General features: G+C 37.6%; 1 protein-coding gene across 7 annotated transcripts in view; it reads right to left on the bottom strand.

Moving 5' to 3' along the window:
• LOC104611349 (protein SABRE-like) overlaps positions 1-12,414 on the bottom strand; it is a 132,552-nt gene that overhangs the window by 1,377 nt on the left and 118,761 nt on the right. For 6 of the 7 annotated variants that reach the window (XM_088891685.1, XM_088891688.1, XM_010278365.3 and 3 more), the window contains 7 exons: positions 5,855-5,994; positions 5,425-5,497; positions 3,519-3,620; positions 3,243-3,431; positions 1,722-2,057; positions 1,466-1,633; positions 624-996 (listed from right to left, as the gene is read on the bottom strand). In XM_088891685.1, coding sequence (XP_088747811.1) covers positions 624-996; positions 1,466-1,633; positions 1,722-2,057; positions 3,243-3,431; positions 3,519-3,620; positions 5,425-5,497; positions 5,855-5,994 — 1,381 coding nt within the window. Of the gene's footprint in view, positions 1-623; positions 997-1,465; positions 1,634-1,721; positions 2,058-3,242; positions 3,432-3,518; positions 3,621-5,424; positions 5,498-5,854; positions 5,995-6,178; positions 7,184-12,414 lie in introns of those variants that run through there. The other variant, XM_088891690.1, reaches the window with a different exon arrangement.

Raw genomic sequence — 12,414 nt, 5'->3', positions numbered from 1 at the left:
TTCCCATAAATACTATTTTTAGTAACTTTCAATTTACTATGTTTATAATTTCTGGTTTCTTTACATTAAAATAGTTTTAGTAGGATTAGGCAAGTATTATATTAGAGTTGTTTAGGAGTTAGTGTCTTTATCCTTAAGGGTTACCTATAGATTGTATTAGTTCTAAAGAAATTATAAGTTGATTTTGGTTAGCTTACTAAACCAAATTGGAGTGTCAAAAGGGACATCTGAATTCATTAGTTGAGTCTATAAATAGAATCATTGTAATTGCAATTAAATAAGAGTTGATTAGATGAAATAAAGTTTGGTTTGGTTAAGTGTTCTATATTTTTGCTGTTTGCCCTACAGCAAGAGTTCTTTTAATTTCTTACTCATTCTTTAGTGGACAGCAAGCTGTCTACTTGCTTCATCATCCCTGTTTGTTTACTCAAAAGCCCCACCTTCACCCCACAAAGCCCACCACCAGATCTTAAATTAGGAGGACCCCTACCCTGTCCTACATCACTTTGAGATGGATGCTACAACATGTCCTTGCAATGCACAGTGAAATCTCAACATTCTCAAAAAGCCAAATAGGTTGGAAAACGAATAGCATGAAAAAGAACAAAAGAAATAATGCACACCTTTCTTCCCCAACTTCTTTGAATGTCGCCTGATTAGCTTCTTGGCTTTTGTTATGGTCAGTTGCCTTGCGAAAGGTGAGAACTCAGCATCACTTTCACTCCATTCACCATGGAATTCATTATCTTCTTCACCCCTCATGGTCCGCAAGACTAATGCCTTGGCTTTACGACGCTGTGAACTAAAAAGACCCTTAATGGAGGTAACAAATCCATCACCTGCTCCATCAGTGGGTTTCTTGAGAAAGGCGATAGGGAGCTGATCAGATTTCCCTGCCTGATCTCCATCACTGTCACTAAGATTAAGGTCATCAAGAGGAATAGCTACTGCAGTAGCTTCTTTTTGGTTATGACCTTTACCTTTGAACTTCTTACCCTACAAAAGAGAAGTGAAAAAGCAATTAGGTCCACTTAAGAAAAATAATAAAATGCAAATACATTTTCTAGCACTTTTTAATTCCAAAATAAATGAAACTTCACTTTAGTTTGACATTTAAACCCACAATATCTTTTGTCATCTAAAATGAAGTAATTTATGGTTAATAAAATATGGAAATGAGTCCATTTTCTGAAAATTTGAAACTACCTCATTTCCTTCTCAATAACAGTGAGATGATAGCATAAATGAAATTGTGCTCTCAAACGCAATAGAAAACCACAATTATATGCAATTGAAGACTGACTTCACTACCAAATGACTCCATATGGAGAAAATGTTTAGACTGATGGTCAACTGGCTAGAAAAGAAATAAATTACAACCAAAAGATCAGAATCTAAACATGTCTGTTGTGGGATGGAGAGCACCTTCAGTAAACCAGAATCACAATGCACACAAATAACTTGCCTGCATTCCTGTTACAGATTTTAGGACTCCCCAGATGATATGCTTCTTAACTCGTGAGAACAGTCTCGGCCATGAGCCAATGAAATCAACACGCTGAAATGGATCCATCAGCAATCTCAGATCGCTTACTGCAAATCTAGATCCCTCATAAGTAAGCAGCAATTCAACCTACAATATCATTATGAAAGAAAAAAGTTATACTTCATTTATGTCCATCCTGAACTTGTATTGTAATTTCAGGCTGAGATGAACCAACCTGACTTATCTTGACATTCTGAAATTCTATCATCTTGCGAGGTCTATCTCTTTTCTCATCTTGAGTCTTTCCAACTTTCTTTTCTTCATTGGATGAACGACCAGGTTTAATTGGCATTGTCATTTTGTCTTTCCAACTTTCTCTTTTCTCCTCTTGATGGTCTGGTATTGAATTCAGTGGCCCATTTCTTGAGGAAGAATTAACACGTAATACAACTTCATTAGCTACAGATTCAGCCACATTCTCTTCCCATGTTCTGTCGCATGAAGATGTTCTCCTTAGCTCTGGGGTTGAGCCACCTACAGTGTTTGCTTTTGAGTTTTGCAGCTTTGACACCTGCATAGCAATTCGTTGTTAAAGAACATGGGGTAGATGGATTATTCGATCTAGACAATCTCATTTCAGAAGTTATTTACTATTCCAGATCAGTAATGTTGACAATAAGTAGTGGCAGTAGAAATTTTCAACCAATAACTAGTAGAGGACAAAGGTAGTAATTAGTAATCAAGTCGAAGAACTGAAACATAAAACAGTAGAACAACCATACAATAGCAATCTGATATTGAGGGGAATAGAAATTTACAACTTCTAAAGAAAAAAAAGATAATCAAAATTGCTCAATAAATGACTGGTCATAACTCAAAAGCTAATCGTATAAGAAATCCAAACTTAATAAATATGGTCATGACTTTTTCAAAAAAAAAAAACAAAGATTAGGTCTATATATAGTCCACCCCTCTCTAAGGCCCTAGATAGCTAGGGCCAAAACTGTAATGGCCTTTTAGAAAATTCATGACTTTACGATAAAAAACAAATCCAAAAGTTGTGAAATTGCTACTGCTTCAAGAATATGAAATATCTCGATAACTTCTTCCTCAGTTTCATTCCTTGCTTCCATGTTTGCATAAAAAAATTACATCTCAGAGGATTAAAGAAACAAAAAATTTTAAATTCAGCAAGAATCCCACATAAAAGTAGTGATTTACTAAATTGGTTTAATTTTGTATTAAAATGCTTCTTTAAACTAGGGAAATTTTCAAGCAGATGATTTATGTTTCATTGTTGAGTTAACCTAAAGCACCCAGAGATAGATTGTAATGACAGGCGTTGATTAAAGTAGCATGATTCATTTCCAGAAAAGATTGTGAATTAATCATTTAATGTAATGCACCTAGATATCCAGACGAGAAGGAGATCCCATTTGATGGAAATAAGCATCTACAATTTCTTCATTTTCTTGGGACAAAATTCCATGATTTTTCTGGTCAGTCAAAGTTATGACATAGGTTTCATGGGTGATCAGTAAAGTGGTCAATATGACCTACAAGATCCATAAGGGGAGAGCCAGTATAACCCATTAAACAGTGTATCCCAAGACACATGAAAAGTCAGCAATCACCATAATACCAAAAGATAATCTTCTTGGTCCACCATACTACTACCTTTGGATCTATAGCAATAGTTTCCCTCCCCCTCAAATATGAATTTACTAGTTTACTTTGCATGTATGAGTTGACTTACTTGGGAGAAATCAGAGTGAGATGAAAGCTGGCTACCACCAGAAGTAGCAAGGGATGCTGCAGGGCCACCCAATTTTGAAGAAGCATCAGATTCTCTTGTTGAGTGACTGCTTGATGCAGTTGCTTCATGGGAAGATGTTCCTTTCTTGACACGTTTTGCACCAGCAGTTGTAGACACTTTCCAAACTTCCTGTATATTTCACCAAGTTAATTCACTATTACAGGACAGTACAGTTTGGTACATGGTGCTACCAAAACTTCTAGACTAGAAGCTTGCCTGTCTCTTTTGTAAGTCATGTTCCTCTCCTGGGAAGAAATATGCCCAAATCATTCTGTACATTGTTTCTGCCAAATGTATCTTCAGAGGATAGATTTCTACCTACAGTATTGAGGAGGACCAGATGTTAGATTAAGCAAGAACGTTCAAGTCACCAATATTCTTCAAGAAATTCAAAATAAAGACCAATTAGAACAAAATCAGCTCTGGCAGCATTGAAAATTTTCTATACGCAAGAATACCTAATAAGATATACTCTACAGATTATGGGTCTGGTAAAACATCATAGTCAAGAAAACAACCTCCTATGAGCATCAAAATCAATACTTGTAACATATATGTAATGCAGGTATTGATACATAATACAAGAACTGTTCACCTCAGTTGCCAATTTGCAAAGCCATATGAATTGACTAGTTTACACCATAGAATCGTTACCTTGAAATTTCCCCCTTGAATGCACCGAAGTGGTCCAAACCATCTGGGGGATGAATATGCTCTCACTTTTGGTGAACTGGAGAAAATTGACAGACATGCATATTTGTGAAAGCAGGGCAGAAAATAAGCGGGGAAAGATAAAAGGGTTGGATCAGGATAGGGAGGACAAGGGGGAAAGAGGAAGAGGGTGATACAAGATGTTGTTCATGATAGGAATGGGAAGATATTTGTTCGGCCAAGGAGGTTCAAAGATTTTCAGGGTGGTGGACCAAGGAGATGCAGGTTAGTGAAAGTAATTCCAAGAATTTTAAAGTAGTCAGGGGAGGGGAATTTGCATCATTGATGTTAAAACTTGTTGTTTATGGTGAGGCAGAAGGAGCTTACTAACTTTTGTTTTTGATCAGGTTGATTTGTTCTTTGGTGTGTGTATTGGGATGGTAGCATATAGGTGTTGATAGGGAAACTAGTAGAGGCAATGGACCTTTTTTTCTCAGGTGTTTTGGAAATTATGGTGGATTGAATTTGAGTTTTTTAGGCCATTTTATTCTAGGTTTTAGGGGATGTGGGTAATTTTCAATCAGAATTCCTTTTTTGCCCTCCCCTCTCTCTTAATGAATGGCTTTTTGTCTCTCTAAATATATTTTATATATTATTTTTTATCAATAGTATAAAAATTTTTATTTCAGCTTTTATCAAATATCTTCCTAATTTATTTCAGCTTTTTATCAAATTAAAATTTTTATCACATGCAAGATGTAATACCTGTCCTACATCAATACATGCTCTAAAGATGATGTGTCAGGGTAGTAATCTAATAATCATGGAAACTACTCATTACATCATTTGAGCAATTAGTTTCATTTGTAACTCCTGTGGACCCAATTTTTAGTGCATTATGAAGATAAATATTCCGTGGAATAACCTGAAATCTGAAATGATAGGTGATAATATATCATTTCACAGTTGATGCATAATAACAGAGATCATGTAATTTTTTCTCGATATAGAAAGCTAGGAATGCAAATTTGAAGGATTTTAAGAAATTTTCATTACCTTAGCTGATGCAAATAAACAAAATAGGAAAGAAAGATTTTTCCACTATACAACAAGAAGAAAATTTGATGTAAGTTTTAGGTAAGAAAATGAACTCTTTAGTTGCTGTTCACATACTGATGTTTCTCCTAGGGAAATTAGGTATGGTTTCTTCCACTTCTACAAACCATCGCTCAAAGTTCTCTAATGTTTATGTATTTAATTGATGTTGTTCCTGTAAATCTAAGTGCTCAGTGTCTTCTTGTCTCATCAGATTTTACTGGAGTAGCCTTGCAGATCTCCGAAGTATAAAGCTCCAAATAAAATATAGAGCAGAGTTCCTCTTTAATTTCTAATAAAAGTGCACTATTCATAATTTCATTAATAATTTAAGAAACAAGCCTAATGATAAAATGAAAACAGGAAGACTTATGACCTGGAACAGTTCAATGACAGAGTTTCCATCCTTTGGAGCTCCCTGCTTTGCATCTACTCGAAGCATTACATTTCTGCAGCCAAAGTATGTCAATATCATGACAGTGTTAAGTGGAGACATGATATACTTACAGAAGTATCTAATATGTTTCCTAACTCTACAAAAATATTAATCAATACTAGAGCAAAACGGTTCGGGAAAACCATTCTTCAGTAATATATTTCTCAGGTCTATCATCAACTCATTCACATTCATAACACGCGAAAACAAAGAATCATAATTCAGGATTCTTTTATTTTAGTAAAATGAATCAGCAGTAGTTGAAACATGGAAAAGAATACCAATTCTAGATAAAAGGCTGGAATAGATAAATGGAGAACAACTCTGTGATCCAATATGTACAGAAAATAGAAAGAGAAAAGGTACATACTTTCCCCATTCAGAAGGAGGATTCCATGCTGATAACAGTGTATCAGATTTGGCATTAGGAAGACAGTTTCTCACAACAATTGACTTAGTTGTGAACTTAGCAACACCATGATCCTTGTAATCACGATCAAAATCGTATGTCTGTAGGAATTTAAAAAGTTTATTAAAATTTAACTTCCACGAAATAGTGGTAGAAGTATTCAGAAAGCAAATGCCTTGAAAATTGCACTGTCATGCCCAATATGTTCCAAAGTATTCAGAAAGAAAGGAATAGCTATCTATAAAAGCATATGCAAGAAATAATTGAACCACAAAAAAAAAAAGCTTCAATGGAACAAACTGATTTACATTAAAGTAAGCTTATTACATAAAGCCTGAGATAGACAAATATAACTATTGAATCCTCTCAAATCATTGTTTATGACACATAATGAAATAAAATATTCCCAGACATTTGGAAAACCATACTATTATTTTTTTTTTATCAGCAACAGAGAAAAAATTTCATTAATTATAAGAAAAATAGATACAACAAGACGTTGTGAAATCCAGCTTTAGAAAGCTGACCCAACCCAAATTACAATTGTGCCCAAAACAGCTGTGTTCTTTGAACCCCTTGCTTAGATAAACTATCTGCCAAACTATTGGCAGTTCTCTTCACCCATCTCACTCGGATTGACATATCCTTTGAGAGCCATTTAAATTTTTCTGAGGTCGTTTCTAATCTGCCATGTCACCCCTTCACCCTTTTGCATCCAGTTTATCACTGTTTTCGAGTCTCCCTCAATAACCAACCTGTTAATACCCAGTTCTTTTGCTTTTTCCAATCCAAATACTGCAGCCATGAATTCTGGTCTCACCACATCACCCTGTCTCACTGGACCGAAGTAGAGAGCAATGATATTTCCATCTTCATTTCTAATAATCCCTCCTATGCCCGAGGGGCCCGGATTCCCCACAGGGCCCACACAACTCCCGTAAAAGTTAAGCTTCTTCCAACCATTCATTGGGGGAGACCAATTCTCAATAAACTTCTGTCTTATTGAAGAGGAGGCGGTAATAACACCCCAAGCCCTGAAAAAAATCTTCTACCTTGAAGTCTGAAAACAACTTCATGCTTTTTACCCAGTGTGCCAGTCTCAAGGTTATTGTTTGAATCAATGTTTCCATGCTTTTTTCTCTTTCTTCAAATATTCTTGCATTTATTTCCTCCCAAACAGTCCACATTACTGCTGCTCTAGTACACCTCCACATGATTTTACCCCTCCTTTTAGTGCAACTAATGCCGGTAGGGCTAAATAAGATGTCCAATCTGTCCGGAGAAGACCACCTGCAACCAAAGAGGGAAGCAAACCAATCCCATATAAAGCTAACAAAAGGGCAAGAGATTAGAAAGATGAGAAGTAGTTTCACCATTCAACTTACACAGGACACACCAGTTAGAGAACAAACACCTGTTTGGACTTTTCCTTTGAAGTAGGGTCACAGGTATTAATACACTTGAAGTTACTGCTGTTAGCAGAACTTTTAGGTTGAAAAATAACCCAGAAATCAAAAGAGAAGAAGAGAGAAGGGAGAAGAAAAGAGAAGAAGAAGAATAGGAGAGGAATGGGGCAGAATGTTCTACTACTGCTGCCCTAAGCAGTATTATTTGTATGTGATTAACATAACATTAGGTAAAAGGACAAAAATGCCTTGCTACCTATAACAGTACAAGAAAGCAATCATAAAGTTAAAAATAAGCAACAAAATAACTGAACTTATGGGACCACAAGTAAATATATCAGGTCTGGTCCTCTGTATCACTACAAATACATCCATGAAACACTTCCCAACAGAAAGCACTGACTTTAGGGGGAATGGGAGAGCACCAAATTTCCTTGACTGGGAAAGAAGGATAAGAAGAGGAGGTGGCTAACAAAGAGTGTAAGAAGGATTTACAAGAAAACACCCCATCAGAATTAGGGCTCTAAACCCTAGAATCCGAACCCCCTTCTTCCAAGAAAACTGAATTCAGCAGATTCAATAAATCAGACACACTGGGAAGCTCAGACTCTCTAAGGTTCCTGTTGAAGCCAAAGTTCCAATTTATCCCTGAGGGAAGAGAGTGCTGCCTTAGGAAATCAGAGATAGGTCTTTCCTTGAACCTAGAAAACCATACTATTATTATACAACAGTAAGACCATTTTGTAAGTTCTGAATCAAAAATATAGAATGCAAAATTTCTGAGATTATTATTTTGTGAAAACTGACATAAAGTGGATAATTATTAGGTTGGTGGAAACAAAAGTCTGTACTCCGTTTGTTCTTATAATAAGTTAAATTGATCAAACCTACAGCCATTAAGCAAGATTGAAATAATGAAACCTCAGCAATACAATATGACTAATATTTCATAGAAAAATGAAAATTTTCTGGATAGTTTGTTTTGGTTTGTAATTGAGATGATTTTGATAGATTAGCTGGTATGTGGTTGTTGCCTTAATACCTGCATAGTGTTATGCAGGAGAGAAGAATCGAAGAAGAGAGAAAAGAGAGAGAGAAGAAGAGAGAAAAGAGAGAGAGAAGAAGAGAGAAGAGAGAACTGAGAGCAAAAGATACTGCTGGCGGCGCAGCTTTTTTAATATATATACTAGGGCGACAGCAACTAAAATAAAAAAGAGTAAAAGTACAATAGTACCCCTGTGGTACTATACATAGGAAAAATAACAGCTGTTAACACTCCCCCTCAAGTTGGGACATAGATGTCAATCATGCCCAACTTGTCACATAAATCATGATGTCGTGAGTGGTGTAGTCCTTTTGTAAAGATGTCTGCAAGTTGATCCTCAGAGTTGACATAGGGAGTACACACTTCCCTTGTGATAACCTTCTCTCTGATAAAATGCTTGTTGACTTCGATGTGTTTAGTTCTATCATGTAGCACAGGGTTAGCAGCAATGTTTATGGATGCTTTGTTATCACAAAATAGGGTCATAGGTCTGTCCACTGGAAAACCCAACTCACTCAACAGATTCTTTATCCACATATTTTCAGCCACTCCATGAGCCATTGCTCGATATTCAGCTTCAGCACTAGATCTAGCTACCACACTTTGCTTTTTGCTTCTTCAGGTAACTAGATTTCCTCCTATGAAGGTACAGTAGCCACTAGTTGACTTTCTATCATTTAGGGATCCTGCCCAATCTGCATCAGTATACACTTCAACTTTCAAATGTTCGTGCCTTTGAAACAACAAGCCAGCACCTGGAAACCTTTTAAGGTATCGAAGGATTCTTTCTGTTGCTTCAAGATGAGTGGTCATAGGGGCATGCATGAACTGGCTAAGGACACCAACTGCATAAGCAATGCCTGGGCGGGTCATAGAATGATATAACAATCTCCCTATAAGTCTTTGAAACTGTTTCACATCCTTGATAGGTTCACCTTGGCTATCACCTAATTTATGGTTAGGATCAATAGGGGAATCAACTGGCTTCACTCCCATTTTTCTGTATCCTGGAGTAAATCTAGGACATACTTCCTTTGGGAAATGAAGATACCCCTTTTTGAGCGGGCAACTTCAATTCCTAGGAAGTATCTTAGAGGACCTAGATCCTTTACTTCAAACTGTGTGGCAAGAAAACTCTTCAACTTTTGGATTTCATCCTTCCAGTCGCCGGTGATAATTATATCATCAACATATATACTATCAAAGCAGCAATCTTACCTTCTCCTCTTTTCACAAACAATGTGTGATCAGATTGACATTGCTTGTATCCTTTCTGCTGAACCGCTGCATGGAATCTGCTAAACCAGGCTCTCGGTGATTGTTTTAGCCTGTATAAAGACTTCTTCAACCTGCACACCTTTTGTTCATTGCCTTGAGCCTGAAAACCAAGGGGTTGTATCATGTAAACTTCCTCTTCAAGGTCACCATTCAAGAATGCATTCTTGATATCAAGCTGATGTAGATCCCAGTCAAGATTAGTAGCAAGAGAGAATAGAACTCTAATGGAGTTCATCTTGGCAACGGATGCAAAAGTCTCTGCATAATAAACTCTGTACACTTGTGTAAACCCCTTTGCCACTAAATGAGCTTTATACCTCTCCACCATGCCATCAACCCTATGTTTGACTGTGAACACCCATTTACATCCAACTGGATCCTTTCCCTTAGGAATACCTACAAGTTCCCATGTGCCATTTTTATGAAGGGCATTAATTATTTCCTTCATAGCATCTGTCCATTCAGATATTGAAAGAGCTTCTGCCACATTCTTAGGGATAGGGACACTGTCAATGGATGTGAGAAAGGCTCGAAAAGAGGGTGAAATGTTTTCATAGGAAACAAATTGGGAAATGGGGTGTTTAGTGGTGCACGATCTAACACCTTTCTTGTGAGCAATAGGAAGGTTAAGGTCATTAGCAACAGCGGTATCAATTGCAATGGGGTCAGGGACATCAATGGGAACCAAGATACCTGAGTGAGTATGATCCGCCCCCATAGAGTTTAATGGCATTGGAGGTACAGATTTTGGATTCTCCACAGCTCTTGAATTTGGTTGGCCTTTGTGACAACGGAAGAAGACACGAAAAGGATGAGGATCAGGAATAGGAGGGAGCTGAACCAGTTTCTCCTCATTCCTACTCTCCCCCTGAGGAGAAACAAAGGAAAAAGGCTCACTCTCAAAGAAAGAGACATCCATGGAAACATAGAATTTCCGAGAAACAGGATCAAAACAATGGTATCCCTTCTGAGTGAAGGAGTATCCCAGGAATATGCAAGGAATAGCACGAGGATCCAATTTTCCACGAGTGGGTGACAAATTTTGGACAAAGCAACGACAACCAAACACACGGGGAGGAATGGGAAGAAGGGGGGCCGCAGGAAAGAGAAGCTGGTGTGGGGCTTTGCACTCTAACCAACGAGAGGGCATAGGGTTGATGAGGTAGGTAGCACAAAGGACAACCTCAAGCCAAAAGCGTTTTGGGACATTCATATGGAGTAGTAAACCCCGGGCCACTTCAAGGAGGTGTCAGTTCTTTTTTTCAGCAACACCATTTTGCTATGGTGTTCGGGCACAAGAGCTACGATGAAGTGAACCACATGAAGCAAAAAATTCCGTGAGATTACTATGAAAATACTCTTTGGCATCATCTGACTGAAAAATTTGGATTTCAGTTTGAAATTGGGTGAAGACCATCCGCTGAAAATCTTGGATAATTTTTGGTACTTCATCCCTAGTTCGCATGGGATATACCCATGTATATCTAGAATAATCATCGATAATGGTAATAAAATACTTGTAGCCACTCTCAGATGGTAAAGTAACAGGGCCCCACACATCAGAATGAACAATGTGAAAAGGAAATTTAGATTTATTACTTTTTGAAAGAAAATGAGTTCTACACTGCTTACTCAATTGACAAGTTTGACAAGAGAAATTTGAAACGGACACTGACTTAAACAATTCTGGAAACACCACTTTCAAAGACTCAAAAGATAAATGACCAAGACGACAATGCCATAAATAAACTTGACTCTTACAGGACTGACTCTTAGACTCTGTGACTTGAAGACCAGCCTTTTTCTCCAGCATGTAAAGTCCATCAACCATACATCCTCTCCCAATCGTCCTCCCCAAGGCCAGATCCTGGATCACACAGTAAGAAGGGAAAAAGGTCACTGAGCAGTTTAAGGAATTAGTAATACTACTAAGAGAGAACAAATTAATGGGAAATTTCGGAACATGTAAAACATTAGAGAGGGTAAGGCCGAGAGGGAGAGAAATGGTTCCTTGACTAGCTATGGTAGTGTATGACCCATCAACTAGTCTCACCTTGTCTCTTCCAAAAAGAAGGTGATAGGTTTGAAAGTAAGAGGACGTACCAGTCATGTGTTTTGATGCTCCAGAATCAATGATCCAGGGAGTGTTAGGGTTATGAGAAGCAACATGGAAAGTTGTGGCAGAGTTACCTGATGTAGACGCAAATGAAGTTGAGGGAGGAGCATACATCTGACGAATTGCTCTACCATAGAGCTCTAAATAGTCATAGAAGGAATTTATAATATCCTCCCTTGGGTCAGATCTAGATGGATGTGTCTGAGTCACAGTATGAATGGGGGGCTGATTCTCCTGAGTAGCCATGTTTTCCATAGTGTGTTTTCTTGTACCTTGCTGTCCTGACTTTTTATTCATATCTAAACCTTGCTTTTTATTCAGATCTTAAGCCCATTTCGGCTTCCCATGAAGATCCCAGCATGTGTCTTGGGTGTGTCGGGGTTTCTGGCAATGAGTACACCACAATTTGTCATTGTCATCCATATTTTTCTGAAGATCTCCCTTCTTAGAAGTATTGCCCCCACCGGTAGTAACACTCCCTTTCGCTGCCAACACAACTACATCTCCTCCAAAACTGTTCATCAAATTCCTTCTGCTTTCTTCTGATTATACAAGAGCATAAACTTCCTGATCTGATGGAAGATCCTTGCTACCTAGGATTTGGACTCTGATAGATTCATATGTAGGGTTCAAACCATGTAAGAAAGCAAACATCCTCTGTTGGGAGACGAGGTTT

The sequence above is a fragment of the Nelumbo nucifera genome, chromosome 7 (genome assembly GCF_055504915.1).
Source record: "Nelumbo nucifera cultivar China Antique chromosome 7, China Antique-T2T, whole genome shotgun sequence".
Classification (NCBI taxonomy): Eukaryota; Viridiplantae; Streptophyta; class Magnoliopsida; order Proteales; family Nelumbonaceae; genus Nelumbo; species Nelumbo nucifera.
The sequence above is the reverse complement of the archived record's forward strand: the minus strand, read 5'-3'. Positions and strand labels throughout refer to the sequence as shown.